Below are 26,609 nucleotides of genomic sequence, written 5' to 3'. Positions count from 1 at the left end.
TAATGATGCTCATAGGGAGTATATAGAAATTTGAGAAAGAGCTAATCACTTCTCTTTTGATTTAAAGTATAAGACAGGTTCTCATTATTTAGCCAAATGAGAAAATAAATACTTCCAGGAAAGAAAGCTAAAACCCTTCTCTGCAGGTCCAGTTTCTCATCACACCTGAAGGAACTGCTTGATTCTTCGCAGATTGTGCTGGTAGAGAACGTTCGACTCTTGTAGGAAGCGGCTGTACTGCTGGTCAATCTCGCCCAAGAGATTGTGAAACACCAAAGTGGCATGTGATTCTTTGCTGGCCGCATAAGCCCTGGGAAAAGGAAGGATATTAAGAATGATTCTGAAATCCACAAACAGACGCACACAAAATCACTGTCCAGAAGAATAAAACCAAGGCAAAGCCAATTTCTTAACCCACTCATCATTTTAGATTTATCTTGTTCAGCAACAATAAATATCAGCAATTTAATAATTATATACAATTATTCTAGATGGTATTAGCCACTGTCATAGTCTATACTTATGAAATATGTGAGTGAAGTGGACTGTTTGGCTGTTTTGCTTTAAATTCTCTGTCAACTCTATGGTCAGATTATTAGTAGCAAAAAAGAAATTCCAGGGTAGGATGGCCTATCTCCAATAGTTCTGAATCACCTTCCTGGCCCTTCACTAAATTCTGGAAAAGCTAGGTCACAGGCCTGAATTAAACCAGAATTAATAGGTGAATCTGAACACATTCAAGTGAAGGAAATAGTTGTTGGAATTCTATGCAATTATCTCCTCTATGAACAAGTCTATTTCTCTTACTCTGTGTCTCCTTCCTTTAATTAAAGGTGAATCAGAAGGACCCAAATTTCTTCCCATGATAGAATTCTCATTTAGACAAAAAATATATATAAGGTTTACCGTACCGTCAATAAACTTTATTAAATAACATATTTCCACACCAATCCTATCTTCCGAATATGGTCCGAAATGGTTTGCTGAGCTGAATTAAGCCTTTCTGCGATCTCCGATGTTGTCAGAAAAGGATCTTGCTCCAACATGGTCTTAACAACATCGTCATCAATCAAAGATGGTCGCCCAGAACGTGGCTTATCAGAAAGGTCGAAATCACCTGTTTCGAATTTTTTGAACCATCTTCTGCATGTCCTATCAGAAACTGTACCTTCACCAAACACTTTCAATAAATTTCTACATACTTCTGTAGCATTTCTTTCTTGTTGAAATTCATATACAATACAGTGGCATAAATGAACTTTATCAGTAGCCATGGGTAATTATCGCTTCACACATAAGACTAATGTGAATCAACTTTGTTTTAGTTAATTTGCTACGTCAGTATGTATACATTAAGTGATAAAAATAGAGAGGCACACATGCGCCAAATAAACATGTGCTTACGTGTCGAAACTTGTTGTGATAGAGACGGACAGAACTTTCCGGTAGACCTTATATATATTTGTAGCACACCTCTGAAACCTCAGAACACAGAGCGGATCTCACCAAGTCAGTGAGATCCAAATCAGTCCTGGCCCTGGCCGAATAGCTTTATTGGTTGGAGCATCGGCCCCAAGCACGGAGGTTGCCAGTTTGATCCCCGGTCAGGGCACGTGCAGGAATGGATTGATATTCCTGTCTTTCTCTCCCTTCCTCTTTGGATAAAATCAATATATAAAAATGAAAAACAGCCTGACCTGCGGTAGCACAGTAAGTAAAAGCATCGACTTGGAACACTGAGGTTGCCAGTTCGAAATCCCGGGCTTGCCTGGTCAAGGCACATATGGAAGTTGATGCTTTCTGCTCCTCTCCCCTTCTATCTCTCTGTCTCTCTCTCTACCTCTGTCTCCTCTCTCTAAAAAATGAATAAATAAAATCTAAAAAAAAAAAAAAAAAAAAGGATCTAAAAAAATTTAAAAACAAATCAGTCCTGAAAACATCTACCAGCAAGCAAGCTGTTTGGTGTGTCAAAAGTCAATTGATGGTTTGTGCTTCTAATACAGAAAATTTTTACACAAGACTAAGAGTACCTCTGTATCTCCTGGCCTCTTCTACCCCATCACCTGTACCCATATGTTTTTGATGAAATAGCAGAGTTGAGCTACAGTAGATCATGCTTCTTGATGCAAACCAAAGCCTGACAATTTGAGGAGCTTCTCAAGAACAACTTACCAATCCTGACTCTCAATCCAAGGGGCCAGAAACTGCCGCAGCTCCATCGGGAAGCTGTCACTGTACAGCTGGTGAAGCTGCTCCAGGTACCGTGTGTCAAGCTGCTGCAGCTGATTCCATTGGGCCATCTTGCTGGAATCAGGGGTCCCAACTGTGAACCAAAATGTTCACATGGTCACTACAAGCCCCGGTAGGGTAAACAAGCTAGAAATACCCTATCTAGCCAGCACAGGCGTCAGGTCTGTGGTTTAAGGATAAAAGATGCTTTGGAAAGGACCCTGCATGTCTCTCCCAGTTTAGACGACACAGTGACTTAAGGATAAAAGATGCTTTGGAAAGGACCCTGCATGTCTCTCCCAGTTTAGACAACGCACACATTCACAATCTGTACTTCTGGAACCACACCACCACTTCTTCTAAGTCAGACGACAATATGGACATAATGCCAAGTGCTATAATTCTCTAGCAGAGCTATGTGAGGTTGAAAAATTACTTCCAGAGTTCCACTTCATCTATTAAATGGAGAACATAATTCCCACCCCTCAGGGCAACTGAGATACTATTTCTAAGGCACCCAGCTCAGTGCCTAGCTTACAACAGATGCTCAACAGGTGTCAGTTCCTTCCTTTCCACCCAACACCCCTTTTAAGTGAACTAGAAGGCATACACAGTAAACCTGAACTAAGACCAAAATGTGGGGTGGGACTGTCGAGTGAGGACAAGACTACGGGTTTAAGAGTATAAGCATTAATCTGCCTGAGAGTCTCCCACTCAACAAAAAGTAATTTTGTCTATGACTTTCTCAGTCTTGGATGAGAGAAGAGAAGCTAAATACCAGGCCTGTCCACTGTCCACCGGTTAATGAATACCCCAGGGGTGCAGGGGTGAGAAACCAACCCGCTAACCACCTCTAGCCCGCTTTCTCAACAGCAACACAGACCAAGTAAGTAGACTTAAGAAGTTGTAAAAACAAAACAAATCAAAAAAACTGCGAGCAATAGCCAAAGGCTAAGGTGTGTACAGATCAAAGAATACTGAGCTGGTTCTCTGGAATAGTGAGAACATTTAATGAAAGACTGGATACATACAAACACATACACTCAGTTGGACTTCTTGATTTACTTATTTCTCAGAGCAGACTACCTGCGACATGCTGAAGCACTGTAACCATGGTATGTATTACTCTAACAAGAAATCAAAGCTTAATAGAACTCTTGTAATATTTGCATTAGAGCTAAGTTAAAATCTGCCTCACAGGCTACAAAACATTAGGATCTGCCTTATGTGTCCCAGGAACTGATCTGCATAGAAATCTATAATATGCCAATTTATGTAGATTATACTGCAATGCGAATGTAATGAAACTCTAGACCTGCCTATTGAAATATGCGAGCCACTACCCACATGTGGCTATTGAACACTTGAAATGCAGCTGGTTCAAACTGAGATATGCTTTAAGTGTCAAATACACATTGAAATTTGAATTTAATTAAAAAAGGTAAAATATCCCATTAATATTGAAATGACATTTTGAATATACTAGGTAAACTGAAATATATTATTAAAATGAATTTCACCCATACTCTGGTTTCTCTTCAGATCGCATAAATCTTTCGCCTTTTAAAATGAATTTCACCCATTTCTTTATACTTCTTTAAATAAAGCTACTAACAACTTTAACATTACATATGCGACTTGCATTCTACTTGTATTGGACACTGCTGCTCTTACATAACCAAAAAGCTATGGTTCTTCTAACACAGGATTTAAAGAAAGAGACATCTACTTCTCAAAACATACTCCAGTGTTATAAACTGCTTATCTTGAATACAAACATAGAGCCATCAGTCTGCTCCCTGACGTTCAAGGTAAAGCCATAAAGCAGCATCCCAATTATACCTGATCAATTACAGATTAACAATGGGGTCATGCAAGAATACTTGCTTTTCCAAACTAATGTATCATTAACAAATTACAAGTTGTTGAAAACTGTCCAGTAACTCAGAGGGGTTTTGTTGTTGTTTTGATTTTAGTTGGAGTTTCAGTAAACCATACAGTAATTGTGCTATTTCTAAAACCAGAAACCAGCTAACAGTTATTTTCCATAAAATCAAAGCACCAAAAATGACTCATGTTATATTCTACTTAGTCTAATCACTGTAGGCAATACTGTAATAGATACCATATATACATATATATATTATATATTTTTTTAATTACTGTAAATTAAAGCCAAAGAGCAGGTAGCGTTTTCAAGGAGGACATGGGCAAAGAGTCAGACCACCCTATTGTCTACTTAGCTACAAACCCTATTTAACCAACAAGGGCCACAGGACAATCAAACCAAATGCTCTTCATAAGAAGAGTGTATCTGTAAGAGATCACTGGCCAAATTGTCTAGGAAAGCCATTGCCAACTAGCTTTGTGGTAATTGTTTTACTGGAAAAAAAAAAATTTTTTTAAGCCCACTTTATTTCACAATCTCAATTTTCAGTTTTTCAAATTACAAATTAATCTAAAGAACCCCACTAAATTCTAACAAAAGTATTTCTTATCTATGGAATAATTCTAAGCCTGTGATTTAAATACCACTTTCACTGAACCCCAGAACACAGAAAGTGATTTGCACAATTTAAGTGCCAAGCAGCAATTCCGGGTGCAGAGGAGAGAAGTAAATTCATTCCACACAGTGGGTGGCTTAGGGCAAGACACAGGGCTCTCACTTCTCTCAAGGTGTTCACTAAATTTAGGTGAGAAGAGAGTAAATGTTAGTATATGAAGGAAAGTGTGATACTATTTTCTACAAGTGAAGAGAAAAGAAAAAGAAAAAGAAAACAATGAGTCACCAAAGACCTTCTGGACTTTTCAAAACAGGAATTTCTCAACCCCTTGGGGATAAATTTACCAACAAGTCATAAGGCAAACAACTATTGTCTAATGGGGAACTTATTACTGTAAAGATCACTAAAAATGTTTGTCCCAAGTCCCAGTTCTCATTTACATACTTCGATCTAAAATAACCAAAGGCAGGTTGAGAAACACAAGCCAGGACCACTTACAAAGGGTTTTATTACATCATTTCATAAAACTTTGAAGATAAGACTTGTACTTCACATCCACGCAGCAGTGGGTTTACAACAGGGGCACGGCGGGAGGGGAGAACGTGAGGACAGGGAGGAAAACCAGGCACATCCAGAACAGACAGCGATCTGAGGACAATCTCTGTTCCACCTTCCAATGTGTCAGGGAAGTTTTCTTTGGGTGTTGCCCATATTCTATATTAGAAATACCAATATCTTAAATAGAGCATACTTGTATTTTACCTGTTGCTTACACTAAGCTCCTCTTTGCTGTCAGGAAAAGCTAAGTGGCTAAAGCAATCAAAGTATAAAGTAACATGGGAATATACTTGCACTGATTTCTATAGAAACCAGTCCTTTTTTTAAAATTAATTAATTTGCCTGACCTGTGGTGGCGTAGTGGATAAAGCGTCGACCTGGAAATGCTGAGGTCACCGGTTCAAAACCCTGGGCTTGCCTGGTCAAGGCACATAGGGAGTTGATGCTTCCAGCTCCTCCCCCCCTTCTCACTCTCTGTCTCTCCCCCCTCTCTCTCTCTCTCTCTCTCTCTCTCTCTCTTTCCCTCTCCTCTCTAAAAAATGAATAAATAAAAATTTATTTATTTATTTATTCATTCATTCGAGAGAGAGGAGAGAGAAAGAGAGAGAAGGGATACACAAGGGGGAGGAGCTGGAAGCATCAACTCCCATAAGTGCTACCTGTTAGGCTTATTTCTTTTTAAAAATTCAGGTCATTGTATTTTTATAGCTTTGTATTTTCATTTAAAGCTTATTATATAGTAAACGTTTTTCTGTAAAAAGGGATTTCTGTTTAAAGTCCATAACACAATTAGTTGCTCTTTAGTAGTGTTTTCTATATAATCCTGCTAACCCCAATGAGGGCCACTGAATTTACTTATATTGGCAAGCTCCAATTTATTAATTTTCACATCACATTCCAAAAATTGTATGAGGTAGCTGCAACTCCTTAAAGTAAATTAGAGAGGAAAAAAAGTAAAAGGCAATTAATGCCCGTCAAAGACACTAAACCTTTACGAATTTTCCACTGTAGGATTAAAGGTGTAATAAATGACAGGGAGTCCACATTTAAATGTTAGAGCTTTATCTGACCATTGTTAACTTAACAATTCATAATTATCCTTGACAGTAAGACTTTGAAATTTCAAATTAATAACAGATAATTAAAAAAATAAGTACAACTGGCCTGACCAGGAGGTTGCACAGTGGATAGAGCATGGGCCTGCGATACTGAGGACCCAGGTTCGAAACCCCAAGGTTACAAGACTTGAGCAGGGGCTCATTCAGCTTGAGCGCAGGCTCACCAGCTTGAGCATGGGGTCACCAGCTTGAGCATGAGATCATAGACATGACCCCATGGTCGCTGGCTTGAGCCCAAAGGTCACTGGCTTGAGCCCAAGGTTGTTGACTTGAGCAAGGGTCATTCACTCTGCTGGAGCCCCCCCAATCCCCCACCCCCGTCAAGGCACATATGAGAAAATAATCAATGAACAACTAAAGGTGCCTCAACAAAGAACTGATGCTTCTCATCTCTCTCCCTTCCTGTCTGTCTGGCACTGTCTGCCCCCCTACCCATCTCTCACACATGAAAAAGTACAATTGTATATAATAAACATAGAATTTCATTGCTTACAAATCTTTATAAGGTGTTTTATTTAAGATTTTATTTATTCATTTTAGAGAGGACAGAAAAAGAGTGACAGAGAAAGAGGGAGGAACAGGAAGCATCAACTCCTATATATCCCTTGACCAGGGAAGCCAGGATTTCAAACCGGTGACCTCAGCGTTCCAGGTCGATGCTTCAGCCACTGCGCCACCATAGGTCAGGTAGTACCTTTATAAGGTTTAAGATTTGATGTTTGCCTTTACGATTAAGAAGTCTATATTTAAATCTAATTTTTATTTCCTAGAAAGACAAAATGTTCACACTTGAGTGCCCAATCTGAACTATACTTACTGTAATATTCAAGTATATTCAATTATTAATAATAGGATTTGCTTTGAAGTTAGAAACCAACTGTTCCTTGCTAAAATGGACATAGAGAGATAAGAGAACTTGAATTAGAGTTCCCTACTCATCCTGCAAAATTGAATCTATAAAAGAAGTACAGCCTGCCTGACCAGGCGATGGCGCAGTGGATAGAGCGTCGGACTGGGATGCAGAGGACCCAGGTTCGAGACCCCGACGTCGCCAGCTTGAGTGCAGGCTCATCTGGTTTGAGCAAAATCCCACCAGCTTGAGCCCAAGGTCACTGGCTCCAGCAAGGGGTTACTCGGTCTGCTGAAGGCCCACGGTCAAGGCACATATGAGAAAGCAATCAATGAACAACTAAGGTGTTGCAACGCGCAATGAAAAACTAATGATTGATGCTTCTCATCTCTCTCCGTTCCTGTCTGTCCGTCCCTGTCTATCCTTCTCTCTGACTCACTACTTTCTGTCTCTGTAAAAAATAAATAAAAATTAAAAAAAAAAAAGAAGTACAGCCTGACTGTGGTGGCACAGTGAGTAAAGTGTTGACCTGGAACTCTGAGGTTGCCAGTTCGAATCCCTGGGCTTGCCTGGTCAAGGCACAGACAAGAAGCAACTACTATGAGTAGATGCTTCCTGCTTGTCCCTCCACTTTCTCACTATCCCTTTCTATCTCTCTCTCTCTCCCTCCTTCTCCAAAAATCAATAAATAAAATCGGAGTAGAGCTTAGAGAAATAAGGAAACAGTTTTTAATGACACTCTGTAGCACTTGAAACCCCAAAAAACTCTACTTCCCTCATTCTTATCTCACTTTAATTCATCTGGGAAGAGTTAAAGCATCTGTGCCAAGCACTTGATTTTTCCCATTCCAAATCTTACCACTAGCACTACCTTTGCATAGTTATCTAATGGATATCCAGATTCATCCTGAATAAAATCCATCTACCATATTAGAAATAATGATAATAAGGTAGATCCAGAAATAAAGAGAACAAAATGTATCAGACTTAGAGTTAAACTTTAAGAGGCGGAGACTACCAGGAATGTGAAAAGCAAAACAAGACAAAAAACCTAGTGCTCTGAACCTTGAAGGACAGCCAGGGTTTTAAAAACAAAACCAAAAGAGTTACTCCAAATCTAGTACTGCTCACGCAGCTGTTTTGGAGAAAAAGATTCTGAGAACTATGAATTACCAAGACTTCTTATTATTTCAAATCTAATAGTGTTAAGAAATTTTTTTAAAAAACTAACTGATATATATTCTCCATACTTCACTTGGGATAGAACTATGTTTGATCACAAACACTTCAGATTAAAGAAGCAAGAGCCTAACAAACATAATTCTCTCTAGATTGAAAGTAACACAGCAAAACATGCTTTGTCAATTACCACGTGCACAGTTTATGGTTAAAGCTTCCTGAGAACTGGTCTGACTCTATATAAAAACCACAAAACAGACCAACTTTGTGTATCACATGGCCACCCCACTTTGTGACACTTCCACTCCCCCAAGCAGAGCAGTGGGGTATGTGGTCAGGGTAACGAGAGCCTGCGCACTGGCTGGCCTGGGTGTAAACTCTGACTGCCACTTAGTAGCTATTTGTTTGGGAAACATTACTTGACCACTGAACAGGCTTCCTCTTCAGTACAATGGGGAAGTACCCCTCTTTTAAGGATTGTTTTCAAAGTAGAAAAAACAGTGGATGTACAGCATCCCTCCTATATAGTAAGGTTCTGGGTGTACCTTACAGCTGTATTGTTCCTTCCCAACGCGGCATCCCTTTCATCAACATTTCTTATGCTAAATAATTTCCTCATTGCCTGGGTGGGGCAGTGGCATAGGAAGGAAGTTAGTATTGCTGTGATTGTAATTTGGTGTATGTATGAAAGGGGACAAGGGGAGGGGGCAAGTGGGTTAGGTGGTTCCCAAATCAAATATACTGCTCACAAAAATCAGGGGATATTTCAAAATGAATATGATGTGGTAAAATATCCCCTAATTTTTGTGAGCGGTGTATCTTCATTCCTGTCCTGGCAGGATACTCACTCAGTTGGTTAGAGCATCGCCCCAATGTGCCCGGATTGTGGGTTCAATTCCCTGGTTTGGAACTGAACATGCAAGGGTTAACCAATGGGTATATAAATGGGTGAAAAAATGGGTTATCTGTGTATCTCTCTCTCTCTTCCCTTCTCTCTCTAAAAAATACCATTAAAATTTTTAAGTATCTCCATTCTTGTTCACCTAAGGATAGCTCCAGGTTCTAAAAAAACTAAAGGTAAAAACACTAAGTGATATCTAAATGAAAGAAAAAGATAGCCTGATCAGGCAGTGGTACAGTGAATAGAGCATTGGACTGGGATGCAGAGGACCCAGGTTCAAAACCCTGAGGTCGCTGGCTTGAGCGTGGGCTCATCTGGCTTGAGCATGGGCTCATCTGGCTTGAGTGCAGGCTTGAGCAAGGGGTCACTGGCTTGGCTGGAGTCCCCCCCCCCTCCCCATCTAGGCACATATGAGAGAGCAATCAACAAATAACTAAGGTGCCCTAACTAAGAATTGATGCTTCTCATCCCTCTCCCTTTCCTGCCTGTCTGCCCCATCTGTCCCTCTCTCTGTCTCTCTCACTAAAAAAAAAAAAAAAGAGAGAGAGAGAAAAAGATATTAGCAATCCAAACAGCTATATGGCTAATATTTATATAGTACTATGTGCCAGACACTGTTTTAAGCACTTGATATATATTTATTTACTGTATTTCCCATGTATAAGATGTACCCTTTTTCAAAAAATTTGTGGTCTAAAAACTGAGTGCATCTTATACAGTGGTTGTAGATTTCTTACTTGCTTTTTCAGCTTTTTCGCACTTGTTTTTGCGTTCATTGTTGAAGACAGTGATTTGTCATCAGATACAGATGACAAGCTAATGGATGGAGTTTTGACAGTAATGAAGAGTTGTATGAATTTTATGATAAATAAAACTTGAGTTCAATAACTTTATGTAACACATTTTTTTTTCCAAATTTTGGCCCCCAAAATTAAGGTGCATCTTATACATGGGTACGTCTTATACATGGGGAAATATGGTACTTATTTCATCTTCACAACAATTCTATGAGATAAATGTTATTTTTATCTCCATTTTACAGAGGAGGAAACCAAAGTCCAGAATTTTAAGTGAATAACCCAAGGTCATACAGGTAGTAAAGGCAAGGAGCTGGTATCCTAACCCAAATACAGTAGTTTGTTTTCAGAATTCCTGTTTTTTGTGACAGAGACAGAAACAGAGAGGGACAGACAGATAGAAAGGGAGAGAGATGAGAAGCATCAATTCTTCGTTGTGGCACCTTAGTTGTTCATTGATTGCTCACTCATATGTGCCTTGACCGTGGGGCTGCAGCAGACCGAGTAACCCCTTGCTCAAGCCAGCGACCTTGGGTCCAAGCTGGTGAGCTTTGCTCAAACCAGATGAGCCCGCGCTCAAACTGGCAACCTTAGGGTTTCAAACCTGGGTCTACTGTGCCATCGCCTGGTCAGATCTCTTTTTTTTCTCTAGAGAGAGACACAGGAAGGGAGAGAGATGAGATACATCAATTCTAGTTGCATCACTTTAGTTGTTCATTGATTGTTTCTCATATATGACAGTGACCCCTTAGTCAAACCAGCAACCTTGCGCTCAAGCCAGAGACCTTGGGCTTCAATCCAGCAATCTTTGGGCTGAAGCCAGCAACCATGGAATCATGGTTATGATCCCATGCTCAAGCTGGTCCTCAGAATCCCAGGTTGACGCTCTACGCACTGCACCACCACCTGGTCAGGCCAGAATTCCTGCTCTTAACCATTTTGCTAGAGTGGGAGGTTTCACTGAAAAGTAACCCATGGGGGGAGGGGGTTGGGAAAAGGATATAAAGAGGGATACAAACATAAGGTGACAGAGGGTGATTTGACTTTGGGTGATGGATATACAACATAATCGACTGTCCAAATGATGTGAGATGTTTACCCAAAATCTATGTGCTTCTGTTGATTAATGTCACCCTGTTAAATTTAATTTTCTAAATTAAAAAACAAAAACCAGAAGAAAAAAAAGTAACCCATGAGTCAACCATGATACTAAGTCAATGTGACCTTATGGTATTTTAATAGATATATATATAGTGTTACAAGTAAAGGATCTATTAGTCCCACTGAAAATGGCCCATTATCTAAAATGATATTCTAATTGTATCACATGGCACACTAAAAACCAAACAGTCAGGGAGGGACAGTCAGGGTGTATGGAGTCCAAGAACTTGAATGAAATAATCAAGGGGAGACATGGGTGGCCTGAACTTAGATGGCAACCTCAGAAATGTTTTCAAGTGGACATCTTCCAGAAATATTAACAAGGAAGATGTCATGGGGCTTGGTGACTGGTTGAAGGGCAAAGAAGACTCAGAGAAAGTGAGGAGTAAGGGACAACCTCCCAGGTTCCTACTGTGTTTGGTATTCAAATGGAGGTTAAGTGCATGCTTGTCTGGAGAAATGTCACTGCAGTAACTGATACTGGGAGAGCAACTGGGCTGGATGGAATCTAAAGACTATTCGGTCTATAAATTATGATCAGGTTCCATTCCCTTAGGACATAAGGTTACCACAATCCATGAATACTCCAGCTGACTGATAAACCCCACCTTCCCCAAGAAAAGGAGTCAAAGAAAATCAGCCAATGCCTAACCTGTGGTGGTGCAGTGGATAAAGAGTTGACCTGGAAATGCTGAGGTCACCGGTTCGAAACCCTGGGCTTGCCTGGTCAAGGCACATATGGGAGTTGATGCTTCCAGCTCCTCCCCCCTTCTCTCTCTCTGTTTCTCCCTCTCCTCTCTAAAATAAATAAATAAATAATTTAAAAAAAAGAAAATCAGCCAGAAATCTCGGAGCCACACTGCAGCTCGGCCACAAGAGCTGTGAACCGTCTCCCCACCTGTGCTTGCCTCCCTCCAGTCCATTCTCCACACTGTAGAGAGACCTTTTCAAGACGTAGACTTGATCTTGCTACTCCCCCACTTAAAACCCCACTGATGACCTTGCATTGTTCTTAGGATGAGATACAAAACGTATAACATTAAGTCAGAAGAGTGCTGCGCTTAGAGCATGGATCCCGGAGCCCCAGTGCCCAGACTTGAATCCTGGCTCCACCACTTAAGACGTATGTGGGCAAGTGCCAGTTATTTTGCTTCTTTGTGCCTCAGTCCCCTCATCTGTAAAAAGGGGAGAAAACAGGACGTACCTCCCAGGGTCACTGTTAGAATTAGAGTTAACATACACAAAGCACTTTGGGCACAGCTGGCACACAGCACACAGGTGTTTATAAACACCTGGCCTTGGCACCAACCTGCTGGCTGAGCTCCTGGAACTCACTCTGCTCTTTTTCTCAGCTGCCTGAACACTCGGGCCTCCCTCCGCAGGCCCTGCACATGCCTTCCTTTCTGTCACCACTTAGACCCAAGCACTGTGACTCTGTAACTTGCACTTGTAGCCACTTTGCAGGACTGCCGGCTCCATGAGGACAGGTAGAAACTTGGTTTTTGCTCACTATGTGTCTTCCCTCTCACCCCCAGCATCCAGCAGAATGCCTGGCTCATAACAGGTGCTCAAAAATATGTCTTGAATCAATAAACCACTGGCATTAATTACAATTATACTGAAAAGCCAGATTCTCCCAGGCGAGGACACCGCATCCAGTAAGTTTTTTTGAGAAGCAGACCAACTCTCTCAGTTTTGCTTTTTGAAAAATTCAAAGATGATCCTGCAGTGACCTTTCAGTAACAGTAAACTCACAGTGCTCCCCAGCTCAAAACCATAACAAATTTCTCATTGTCCACTGCAAAATATTTATCCTAGCCTAAGGCTCTCCGACTCTTCAGCCAACGTAGGCCAACGCCAGCTCCTCTCTCCGGCCTCAAGATGACTTTCAGAAATGTCCTGTCTTCCATCAGGTCAACTTATCTCCCTCTTACCCCACCCCACCCTCCCAGGTGTTGTTCCTTTCTCACAGATATTTTTGCCTAAAATGTTTTTCCCCTTGGTGGCATCATATGTCCCCTTCCTGCCAGTGTTAGGCTTTCCCTAACTCACCTCTGGTCCAATCCCTGCTTTAACTCTGAATGCCTGCAGTACTTACATATGCAGCTGAGGCTTGCTCTTATTTGAATTCCATCTTCTCCATTTGAGGAGAAGCTCTCTGCGGGCAACCCTCCTGTATCCAGCAGATTTAGAGCTTGCAACTGGATATTAGACTTGAGACACCAAACAAACATTTCCTTTATACTTTACTCACATTTGCACATGCACATAAATACCACTTCTGCTGCAAAAGTTTCTACTGAACAGTCACTGATGGCTACAGTACTGAAAAGCATGGTACTCCTAATGGCTTCCGCATCTAGAAAAACAAGATGAGTTCTACCTGGTGTGATTGGCTACCTAGAACTTGGAAGTTTTCCTGGAGAGAAGCGAAGCATCCTTCCAACAAGCTGTGGATGCTGATGGAACCACTCTCACAGGAATCAGAGGCAGGCTGGAAAGCCTTTGAGAAACAACTGTAGGTTGGGCAAGCAAATCATCATGTCACAATTTCCAGGCTTGAAGTCAACTGAAGGGAGGAGAAGGGCAAGTTGCTGGGAAAAGCCTGTTATCTTTGGCCGAAGCCCAAGTAAGAGTCATATCCCTGGCCAGATAGCTCGGTTGGTTGAGTATTATCATAATATGCAATGGTTGCCAGTTCGATCCCTGATCAGGGATCATACAGACACAGATCAATGTTTCTGTCTGTCTCTTTCTCCCTTCTTCTTTCTCTAAAATCAACAAATAAAAAATTTTTAAGTTTTTAAAAGAAGTCATAAAAGTATCCACTGATCAAGAATGCCCATGTAAGTTATTAATAGTCATTTAAGAAAGGAAACTGAAATGAAGCAGAGAAAGGAAACTGATATTTTTGAGTCTCAACATTACAAATCCACCATATAATTCAATACTTTTTGAAGAGAAGAATCTTAATCATTTTTATTATTAATTTTATTTGTTAAAATTTTTATTTATTTATTTTAGAGAGGCTGGGGGAGAGAGAAAATGAAAGAGAATGAGTGTGTGTGTGTGGTGTGTGTGTGTGTGTGTGTGTGTGTGTGAGAGAGAGAGAGAGAGAGAGAGAGAGAGAAAGAGACGGAGGGAGAGAGAGAGAGAGAGAGAGAGAAAGGCAGGGGGATGAGCAGGAAGCTTCAACTCCCATATGTGCCTTGACCAGGCAAGCCCAGAGTTTTGAACTGACGACCTCAGCATTCCAGGTCAATGCTTTATCCAGGGCACCACCACAGGTCAGGCACTTATTATTAATTTTAGACAGAAAAGAAGGAAAAAAGAGAGAAATTGATGTGTTGTTTCACTTATTTATGCATTCATTGATTCATTCTTGTATGTGTCCTGACAGGAGATCAAACCCACAACCTTGGCATATCAGAATGATGCTCTAACCAACTGAGCTACCAGGACAGGGTAGAAAGAGCCATTTCTCAAATTTATTTAGGTCCCTTTCCCTATAAGAGATATTAAGGTAATTCTGGTTGCTTAGCACGAAGCAGTTCATAACGGGGGCTAAGAGTCCATATTCATGGATCCTGTGTTAGAACTCCTTTCTTCAAAGTAAATATGGATTGGGGGCAGGACCTCAAATTCAAAGAGCATTTGTGGTGGTTGGAAAACTTGACCTCAAATTCATTGGTACTTGTCCCATTGAAAGAAGAGATCTTTGTCCCTTCCTCTTGAACCTGGCTAAACCCACTGACTGTTCAACCAACAGAGTATGACAGAATTATCCACATGCAACTTCCAAGGCTATGCCGCTTCCACCTAATTCCCTTGGAAGGCTCATTCTCCAGAGCCCAGCCAACATTATGTAAGAAACCCAAGGCAGAAGGAGAGGCTACGTGAAGGCATTTGGTCTCATCCCAGCTCAGCCACCATATGTGAATGAAGCAGCAATGACTGCCCTAAGATGTTCAAGTCTTCCCACCTGAGGCCCCAGAAAATTTTTTTCTCTCCCTAAAAAAAAGAGAGAGAAAGAAAAAGAGAGAGAACAGACAGACAGGAAGGGAGAGAGATAAAGAAGCATCAACTCATAGTTGTGTAACACTAGTTGTTTATTGATTGCTTTCTCATATGTGTCTTGACCAGGGCAATCCAGCTGAGCCCGTGACCTTTGGGTTCAAACCAGAGACCATGGGGTCATGTCTATGATCCTATGCCTTAGCCAGTGACATCACGCTCAAGCTGGTGAGCGCACCCTCAAGCCAGGTGAGCCCATGCTCAAGCCAGTGACCTTGGGGTTTCGAACCTGGGTCCTCAGCTTCCCAGGCCAATGATCTATCCACTGAGCCACTGCCTGGTCAGTCTGTTAAATGTATTTTAACAGTAAGCCTACTTTTTCTCTATGTTCTCACTTTGTAAATAGTTCATCCAGCCCCACTCCTTCCAAATAACCCTATACTAACAATCCCCAAATTTATATCTCCAGCCCTATCCTCTCTCATGAACTCCAGAATCCTGTATCTAACGGCCTACTCAATATCTCCATTTGGATGTTTAACAAGCATCTCAAATTTAATGTACCGCACACTAACCCCTTCATTAAAAACCTCTCCCAGCCAACTTCCCCTTTAATCTTCCCCATTTTAGCAAATGACAGCTCCGTTCTTGCATGTGCTGAGGCTAAAAACCTTGAAAATAAACCTTGACTCCAATCTCTCCTCTTCCTCCTCCCCCTGCCACAACATCCAATCCATTAACAAATTCTGTTGGCTCTGTCCTCAAAATTGATCTAGAATGTGAGCATTTCTCACCAACTCCACTGCTGCAATCTGAAACCAAGCCACCATCATCTCATACCAATATTACTGCCTTCAACTCCCAGCTTGCTGTGATGCTCTCACCCTGTCCCCCTCCCCCTCCACTGCAGTCTCCACACTAAACGTCCTTTCAAAATTGAAGTCAGACCATTTTATTCCTCTGCTTAAACCTGCTTGGAAACAAATCCAAACTGCGACCAGGGCCCACTAGATAATCCTCTTTGCCTCTTTCACCTGCTCTCCCACTGCTGTCCCCTTTGCTCACACCTGTCTCCTTTCTGCTTCTGAAGCACACCATGGGCATTTCTGCCCCAGGCCTTTTGTATTTCCGTTCCTTGCCTAGAAAGCTCTTTCCCAGCTAGCAGTGGTAGTCAGCCTGGTCCCGACCGCCCACTAGAGGGCGTTCCAGCTTTCCTGATGGGTGGTAGCAGAGCAACCAAAGTATAAATAAAAAGATAGATTTAACTATAGTAAGTTGTTTTGTAAAGATTTATTGTCAAACTTAGCGAAAATCCGACATAAAGTACTTGGTAAGTAATTATTATTATATGCTTTAACTTGCTGTAACTCTGCTTTATAAATTTTATAAAGTAAAGTTACTTCCCTACTTTATAAATCACCATTACTGTGGAAGCGGTGGGCAGTTAGAAAATTTTACTAACAGAGATACAAAAGTGGGCGGTAGGTATAAAAAGGTTGACTACCCCTGCCAGATAGCTACATGGCTCAATGCCTCACTTCACTCAGGTCTCTGCACAAATGTCCCTCAACACCAATCTATCCAAAATAGTACATATACCTTTGCTGAATTTTTCTTCACAGTATTGATCACCCTCCAATATGTTATATATTTGTATTTGTTTATCTCCTTCCACCACCACCTGATAGGGATGTAAGCTCCATAAGAACAAAGACTTTATTCTATTCAATGCTACTTCCCTAGCACCTAGAGGATGCTCAAACATTTGTTGCATAAGTGAATAAAAATATTAAAAATCTTAAAAAATACCGGTAACATACTTTTAGCATAGAGAAGACTTAAATACCTTAAGAAGCTAATTAACTTCATATAATGGCATAAGCTGATCTTCATTAAGCAATAGCTAATAGGTACAAAAATTCATGCAAATTTCCGGTAAATGACAAAGTGAATATACAGTTTTCGGGAAAATGGTAAATGGGAATTGGCAAAGAAATAATTTCCCTTTCCAGCTTGAAAGGGACCCATCTATGTAGTAACCAATCCAATGAATGAAGGTAGACCCACACTAAGGCACATCCTGTGAAATTTCAGAACAGTGGGAATAAAAAGTTATGCAAGCTTCCAGAGAAAAGAACCAGGTCTCTTGGTGAGGATCGAAAATCAGAATAGCATCTGACTTTGGAACACAAACACTGACAGATACTAAGCCAACTGGGACAAAAACGCCTTCAAAATGATGAGCAAATGATTCACTGCCCACCTCATTCAAGCATGAAGAGAGAATAAAGATATTTCAGAATGTGACAACTCAAAAAATGCACTTTCCATGCACCTTTTCTTGATAGCGTGATACTAGAATATGTGCTTCAGCACATGAAGCGATAAAGCCAGAAAGAGGAAGACATAGGACCACAGAAAGGGGAATCCAACATAGCAGAATGGTAAAAGGAGATTCCAACTGCAGCAGGCGGGGAGGGGGGGGGGGGATAATGCAGAGATTGTGAATGTGTTTAATTAAGTATTTGAAGTAAACAGCGAGGCATGTCAGAAACCTGCTGGAACCTTTGGGGAAGTTAGCAATAGAAATAAGGGAAAAAAGTTTTTAATAAAATATTAAGTCCGGGGAAAAAACACAAATATTTATATGCGAATGGAAACATAATCAGAGTACTCTACACGGCTTATCAGTGAACAACACATTTGTTTAGTAGAAATAAAATGTATGATTCGTGGTTTAACAAAAGTTTAAAAATTATGATGCTTATATTATGAGGTATGAGGTATGTATGGGAAGGTACAGTAGTGGTTTAAAAACATAAATCTTCATCAATGATGACAGAAAGTCAAGACATTTAAAATCTGATATAGCAAGAATAGTAGGGGAGCACCTGACATCTTGCATCCTGGCACATGTCATCAGTTTGTCTCAAATCAACTCATGTAAAAACTAAAAAGATTGCCCTGGCCGGTTGGCTCAGCGGTAGAGCGTCGGCCTAGCGTGCGGAGGACCCGGGTTCGATTCCCGGCCAGGGCACATAGGAGAAGCGCCCATTTGCTTCTCCACCCCTCCGCCGCGCCTTCCTCTCTGTCTCTCTCTTCCCCTCCCGCAGCCACGGCTCCATTGGAGCAAAGATGGCCCGGGCGCTGGGGATGGCTCTGTGGCCTCTGCCCCAGGCGCTAGAGTGGCTCTGGTCGCAACATGGCGACGGCCAGGATGGGCAGAGCATCGCCCCCTGGTGGGCAGAGCGTCGCCCCATGGTGGGCGTGCCGGGTGGATCCCGGTCGGGCGCATGCGGGAGTCTGTCTGACTGTCTCTCCCTGTTTCCAGCTTTAGAAAAATGCAAAAAAAAAAAAAAAAAAAAAAAAAAAAAAAAACTAAAAAGATTAATAAAAAAAAAAAGCTTGACCAGTGGTGGCATAGGGGATGCCCCAGGTTTGAAACCCTGAGGTCACCGGCTTGAGTGCAGGCTCGCTAGCTTGAGCAGGGGTTTGCCTGCTTGAGCGAGGGGTCACTGGCTGGGCTGGAGCCCCCCAGTCAAAGCACAACTAAGCAATCAATGAACAACTAAGGTGCCACAACTAAGATTTGATGCTTCTCATCCTTCCCTTCCTGTCTCTCTTTCTTGCTAAATAATAGTAGTGGTAGCAGTAGTAGTACAGTATAAGCTTATTACTTAAATCAAGGACATAAATACCAGAAGAAAAAGCTAAATGCTCTGAAAGTGACTGTCTCTGGGAAACAGTATGTAGAAGGAGAAATGGGACAAAAGATTTCAGTATTCTTCAATTTCTAAATTATTTGTATGTTTTACTTGATAAAAATTAAAATTATGTTTTAAAGTGAAATGCTTAATACTAAAATACAAAAATATATATTGGGTAACATCACTACATTCTCTCAGAAGGAATCTCCTTACTCCACTCATGTGCTCATTCATTCATTAAAAAAAAAAAAAAAAAAAAGTACGGGCAAGGTACCTAGAGTGATGAACAGGACAGATAGGTGTCTGCCCTCCTTGCCATGGAAGAATACAGACAAGTAAAATGAGGAAGGTGATTAACACTGGTGACAAGAGCAGTAAAGATGAGAGGATAGTGAGTGACTGAGGTCAGGCTGGCATACTTTAAATAATCAGGTAAAAGGCACCTTAGAGGAAGTAATTCTTTGTTCTGGAAAACAGATCTTTTGACTTTAAAATCTCAGCTTGGAGTTTCCAAGACCAAAAAGATCATGTAAATTTAAATCTTAAAACGGGCCTATGCTTAGGGATTCTTTTAGGAGATCTGCCAGTTCCAACTCCTTACCAAGACCAAGACCGGGACTATGTCTCCTCCCTAGAGTGGCTGTTAACTTCAAATCCTTGGTAACAGACCTGGGTGCATCTCCCCCAACCCTCCACCCCAGCCCTATTATAGGCTGGCTTCTCTCCCCTTTTTTGGTAAGGTCCAATTTGATTTTTGCCTCTGAAGATTACCCTAACTTTCTTAAGAGCTCAGTTTACCTAACACTTCTTGGTGTTTTATTCAGGAAGGTTTTTAAGGTATCTAGTCTACCAGAGTGGGAACAGAAACCAGGATGTGACAATCAAAGGAATTTAAGAAAACTTTAAAGGCAGACCAATAGGACTTGCTGATAACTTGAAGAGAAGCAGAGATACGAGAGAACAGGGCAATTAAGGATATTCCTAGATTTTTTTACTTGCACAGTGGGGTGATGCCATTTACTTAGAAGGGGAAAGTTGGGGAGAATGGTGCAAGCCTGTGGTGAGAAAGTGTAAGAGTTATGTTTTGAATAAGACACACAGGAGGCAACTACAGGCTGTCCAAAGGGAAATGTCAAGAAAACAGCAGGATACAGGTTTTGGAAGCCTAGAGAAGCTTGGATGGAGGTACACCTTTGATAGTCATCAAGATGGAGATAATAATTAAAGCCAAAGTATCAGATAAGATAATGTAGGGAGGAATACAGAAAAAGAGAAGAAAAGAGAGCCCCAGCTAGAGGCCTGAGGCACTCTGACATTAGTGTTTTGGTAGAGGATGAACCAGGAAAGGCCCAAGAGAAAGACCAATAGGACTGAAGAAAACCCAGCAGTCACAGAAGCCAAAAGAAGAGAGTGTCTTAAGACAAAAAGAGGTGTTCAACTGTGTCTACTACCACTAAAGGATGAACAAAATGGTGACAGAGTGGTGGCATCTATTCAGTTTGGTAATGCAGAGATCACATTTCTTCCTTTAATTAGGTTAATATTTCTGAACCCCAAGATAAAGCCACAAAGAAGTCCACAAAGGCATTCAAGTCACTCTTGTTACTTTTCTTCCTAGGATTCATCTCCTTAGAGGCTGTCAGGATCCCCTGGAAACTGTCTCTCATTTTGACCCTTAATCTGACCCCCAAAAAGTGATTTCAAAGGGTCCAAGAAGAATGACCTCTAGAAATAGTGATTTTCCTCCCTCAAAAGATTTACAAATTTTCAGTATTTCTCCACCACTATTCCAATCCACCTAGGCTCAGCAATGTTCAGGCCTTAAGGAGGGATCAATGCACCATCCAGCACATTATATGCAAGGACAGAGGGATTTAAACATAAAGACCAGTATCTATGTCTGTACTCTGGACCATGGCCCTCTGGCCAGTCCTATCTAGATCCAGGAAAGTTGGATTATTAAATTTAGTGAGGGAAAAGGTAAAGGCTTCATTTCCTTTCCCTGGTACACTAACCACAAGCATCCTAAAGTTTGTTTCTGAATGAGCTTGACCTCTGACAGAATTTAATGACAGTCTTAAAGGTTGTAAAGAGGAAATTTTAAATTTATCCAAAATATAGAGAGCTCTAAAACCCTCTCAAAAATAAGAAAACAAGCAACTCAATTTAAAAAATAATAATCTGATTGCCTTAACCAGTGGCACAGTGGACAGAGCACTACCCTGGAGTATCACGGTTGCCAGTTCGAGCCCAGCGTCACCGGCTTAATCCTGAGGACACCAATGAGGAAGGAGGGACAGGCCCCCTCTTCCCTGAGAAGGAAGAAACGAAAAGAATACAAGGGAATGGAGCCAGTAGGGGTAACCAAGTCAGCCAGCAATAAATTAACTCTATCCTATAGTTCTCTAAATGGGTGCTTAGAGTCACTTACAATACAAAGCAAGAATAGCAGGATCTGCATGTAACTATGACCAGTGATCTGGAAACCCCTTCCCCCTTGCTGAACCCACTGAAACTTTCCCTCCCCTCTCCTTGAGTCCTAGGAAACCTTAAACAAAGAAATCACATGCCCATTGCTTAGATACTGTAAAGGGATATAACCTGTAAGAAAATCAACTTCAGGGAGTACATGTCTTTGGAGCTACTAATCCCATATGCTCCATCGGCTTTTAATAAATTCTCTTTTCCTCTAATAAAGTTATCTGAGTGTCTATCCTTCGTCGGGCCGCTTCCTGCTACAGATTTTGGAGCATTGGCAGGGAAGCAAGGAAGAGAGGCACCCACATTTGGCAGACTGGGTACTCCACTGGGAAGCCCCCAAACTGTCTTGTAGATGCACCTGCTGAGTGCGCACTGGGAATTTTCCCGTGTGTATGTCTCACAGAGCAGAAAGGGGAATTCCTATCAAGATTCAGGTAAAGGAGGAAAGGGAACGGGGGCGTGTCTGAAGCACGGTAAGGCATACTGGGTGTAAAACCAGTAGCCAGGGCCACTATCACAGCAGCCCGGCCCATGCAGGTTCGCACTGGATTCGGACAGTCAGGAAAGAAACAACAGAGCTGAGAACTGGTGGGCCATCATCTTTAATCCTAGCTTGTACCCGGCAGGCAAGTAAAAACACACACTGGGCGCCAAAACCCACTCATTCAGTGCTCACAAAGCTACTGACTTATCCGAGTTTCCTAGAATCAAAGGTTTCTAGCTCACCAGACTTAATCACCTCTGTTCCCCATCTCCTTCCTTCTTCCTGCACAAACTCTGCACAAACTGGCTTCTCACTCAGCACTCCGCCATCTTGGCTGCTTCCTCTGCTCTTCTCTCTAATGCTAGTCTCAGGAACCGACAGAGAGAGCAAGCTCCTGGTCTGCCCCCATTTTATAGTGCAGAAATCAAAACCTTTAATCCAATATACAAAATAGGGAAGTCTCTAATACAAAGTCACTTATCTGAGGCATGATGGCATTGCACCACCCCACAGCAAAAAGGCTGGAAAAGGCTTAGTCCTAAAACCAAGCCCCAGGCTACAAGGATCCTGCTTGCCCACAGCCCGCCCCCAACACACATTAATATCACCTGGGTGATGGGCTTCCACATGGGCAGTGCCATCTTTAACAAAGTGAGCATAATATATTTTATCTGCCCAACACTGGGCAAGGGTAGCTAGCTGAGGTTCTGCCCTACTGGGCAGAAGGAAGGCCTGATCACCCTCCAGAGAGTCACTAATCACCCTCCATAGGTTAGGGTCACCGGCTTGATCCTGAGGGAACTCACTTGAACCTGAGGTCACTGGTTTGAGCCTTGGTCATGGCATGACCCCTCCAATTGCCAGTCAGGGCATATTGTGAGAAGCAAGAAATGGACAACTAAACTGAACAAGTTGATGCTTTTCTCTCTCCCCCTTTCTCTTTCTCTCTCAAATAATAATAAATAATAGTAAGTTGACCAGGCACCTCACCAAGGAAGACCTAGAGATGGCAAAAAAAAAAAAAAAAGCACATGAAAAGATGCTTCTTCCCTCTACGCCAAGGTTGTGGTTTTCAATCCCTGGTCAGAGCACATACAAGAATCAACCAATGGGCCCTGGCTGGTTGGCTCAGCGGTAGAGCGTCAGCCTGGCGTGCGGGGGACTCGGGTTCGATTCCCGGCCAGGGCACATAGGAGAAGCACCCATTTGCTTCTCCACACCCCCCTTCCTCTCTGTCTCTCTCTTCCCCTCCCGCAGCCGAGGCTCCACTGGAGCAAAGATGGCCCGGGCGCTGGGGATGGCTCCTTGGCCTCTGCCCCAGGCGCTAGAGTGGCTCTGGTCGCGGCAAAGCAACGCCCCTGGTGGGCGTGCAGGGTGGATCCCGGTCGGGTGCATGCGGGAGTCTGTCTGTCTCTCCCCGTTTCCAGCTTCAGAAAAAAATAAAAATAAAAAAATAAAAAAATAAAAAAAATAAAAAATAAAAAAATAAAAAAATAAAAAAAAAAAAGAATCAACCAATGAATGCATAAACAAGTGGAACAACAAACCAAGGTTTCTCTTCCTCTCTTTTTCTTTTTTTTTTTTAAGGAATTTATTTATTTAAAGATTTTATTTATTCAATTTTCAGAGAGGAGAGAGAGAGAAACAGAGAGAGAGAGAGGGAGAGAGAAAGGGGAGGAGCAGGAAGCATCAACTCCCACATGTGCCTTGACCAGGCAAGCCCAGGGTATCGAACAGGCAACCTCAGCATTCCAGGTAGACGCTTTATCCCACTGCGCCACCACAGGTCAGGCTTCTTCCTCTCTTTCTCTCCCTCCCTTCTCCCATCTCGAATAAATAAATTAAAATAAATAAATAAAAATCACACCCATGCAGAACCTAGCCTGAGGCATGAATTAACATTGGATTTCCCAGTCAACCACTCAACTGAAGAGAACCCTCAACTGGCCAATATAATGTAACAATCCTATCAAGTAGGTGGTTATTTCCAGGTTACAGATAAGGACACAAATGTTAAGTGACCATGCAGATAAGAGTAAAGCCCAACACAAACTTGGAGTCCTCAAACTTCCAGGCTAGTGGGGTCAAGTTATGTTTTTAAACCTTCTCTCTGCTGTAAGATCTCTGACAAGTGAAATTCTCTTTGAATTTGTTATATAAACAATTATAAGAAGGAAAATGAGAGCTTTACTTATTTTATATGTAATAAATGAAAGTTAACACTATTATAAAGAGCACTACTTAGAGAATTTAAAGATAATTCTTTACCAGAATTGTCTATTTAAAGACAATTCTTAAATTGTCTTTAGAAATTAATCCAAACGGTCAGAAACTGTCTTAACAAGTTCATAGATAGCTTATAAAAAAAAAAAAGACTGAACATTAATTCGGTAAAGTAATGATTGTTTTGATAGTCATAATCCACCCTTGATCAATATTCGGGTTCATGAACACCACGAAGAGTAACAGAATAAACATAAATCTCCAAAGCATTTTTCCTTGGTAGATTACATGTCTACTCTACCATTCACCTTTACCTCCAAAACAATAATGATTTCTAAACCCTGTGGATGTGAGTTCACTAATCTAAAGACTGCAGTTTTCAAACCAAGGATCATTTGCACCAGAACGTCCAGCTGCCTGTCAAAATGACTACAGATATATTAAATCAGACTCTCTGGGGCAGAACCATAGAATCTTTTTTAAAAAAACAAATAACGGCCCTGGCCAGGAAGCTCAGTAGATGATAGAGCATTGGCTTGGTGTTGTGTGGACGTTCCAGGTTCAATTCCCGGTCAGGGCACACAGGAGAAGTGACCATCTGCTTCTCTTCCCCTTCCGCTCCCCCTTCTGTCTCTCTTCCCCTCTTGCAACCAGTGGCTCGACTGGTTCCATGACATCCTGGGCGCTGAGGATAGCTTGGGTGGTCCAAGCACTGGCCTCAGGTGCTGAGGATAGCTTGGTTGATTCGATCATCAGCCTTAGATGAGGGTTGCCGGATGGATCCCGGTCAGGGCATATGCAGGAGTCTATCTCCCCTCCTCTCACTTAAAAAAATTTTTCTTTCTTTTTTTTTTTTTTTTTTTTTGTACTTTTCTAAAGCTGGAAACGGGGAGAGACAGTCAGACAGACTCCCGCATGCGCTCGACCGGGATCCACCCCGGCACGCCCACCAGGGGGCAACGCTCTGCCCACCAGGGGGCGATGCTCTGCCCCTCCGGGGCGTTGCTCTGTTGCGACCAGAGCCACTCTAGCGCCTGGGGCAGAGGCCAAGGAGCCATCCCCAGCCCGGGCCATCTTTGCTCCAATGGAGCCTCGCTGCGGGAGGGGAAGAGAGAGACAGAGAGGAAGGAGAGGGGGAGGGGTGGAGAAGCAGATGGGCGCTTCTCCTGTGTGCCCTGGCCGGGAATCGAACCCGGGACTTCTGCACACCAGGCCGACGCTCTACCACTGAACCAACCGGCCAGGGCCAAAAAATTTTCCTTTTTATTTATTTATTTTTTTTCAAATTTATTTATTTATTTATTTTTAACAGAGAGAGAGAGAGAGAGAGAGAGAGAGAGTCAGAGAGAGGGATAGACAGGGACAGACAGACAGGAATGGAGAGATGAGAAGCATTAATCATTAGTTTTTCGTTGCGCATTGCGACACCTTAGTTGTTCATTGATTGCTTTCTCATATGTGCCTTGACCGTGGGCCTTCAGCAGACCGAGTAACCCCTTGCTCGAGCCAGCAACCTTGGGTCCAAGTTGGTGAGCTTTTGCTCAAACCAGATGAGCCCACGTTCAAGCTGGCAACCTCAGGGTCTCGAACCTGGGTCCTCGGCATCCCAGTCTGACACTCTATCCTCTGCACCACCGCCTGGTCAGGCAAAATTTTTCTTTTTAAAGACCAAAAGGATTCTTATGCCAAAGGCTTTTACACCAGCAGTTCTCAAACTTTTTGCTCTCAGGACCCTTCTGTATCTTTAAAAATCAAGGACTACAAAGAGTTTTTGTTTATATAGGTTATATCTGTTAGTATTTGTATCAGAAATTAAAACTGAAAAATAATTTACATATCATTTTAAAATAATAAACCTATTACAGACTAACACAGATAACATTTCTATGAAAAATAGCTATAGTTTCCAAACAAAAAATAGTGGAAAGAGTGGCATTGTTAAAATTTTGGAAATTTCTCTAATATCTGGCTTAATTGAACACAGCTGGCGTCTCATATATGCTTTTGCATTCAATCTGTTGCAGTACGTTGTTCACATTGAAATATATAAAGAAAATTTGGAAAGGAGAGGAGGGTATTTTTATAGCCTTTTCAGATAATTTTGGATATTCCTCTTTGATACTATACTAAAACTCAAGTGATAATTTCTTATAGGGTAGAGGCAACATGGAATCTGAAACCATATCAATGAACTTTTAACATTCAGTTATATTAAGATTCATTCATCTATCTTGCTTTTTCAATAGAATGTTTTCCCATGCATGATTTTGTAATATCATGCACTAGTCATTTAGAAAGTGTTATTTCAGAGACACACAGACAGACCTTACAAATGTTGATACATTTCATTCCACAATTCTACACTATCAAAAATATCACATTTGGCCCTGGCCGGTTGGCTCA

The 26,609-nt window shown here is 41.8% G+C and overlaps 1 protein-coding gene across 4 annotated transcripts in view; it reads right to left on the bottom strand.

Moving 5' to 3' along the window:
- The window catches only part of STAT3 (signal transducer and activator of transcription 3), a 69,906-nt gene that overhangs the window by 27,919 nt on the left and 15,378 nt on the right, over positions 1-26,609 (bottom strand). For all 4 annotated transcript variants that reach the window (XM_066364133.1, XM_066364132.1, XM_066364134.1 and 1 more), the window contains exons 2-3: positions 2,173-2,323; positions 166-310 (exon numbers count right to left, since the gene is read on the bottom strand). In XM_066364133.1, the coding sequence (XP_066220230.1) occupies positions 166-310; positions 2,173-2,300 (273 nt within the window). In that variant the 5' untranslated portion in view covers positions 2,301-2,323. The remainder of the gene's footprint in view (positions 1-165; positions 311-2,172; positions 2,324-26,609) is intronic.

This window comes from Saccopteryx leptura, chromosome 2, assembly GCF_036850995.1.
Source record: "Saccopteryx leptura isolate mSacLep1 chromosome 2, mSacLep1_pri_phased_curated, whole genome shotgun sequence".
Lineage (NCBI taxonomy): Eukaryota > Metazoa > Chordata > Mammalia > Chiroptera > Emballonuridae > Saccopteryx > Saccopteryx leptura.
This window is presented reverse-complemented; position numbering and strand designations above follow the sequence as displayed.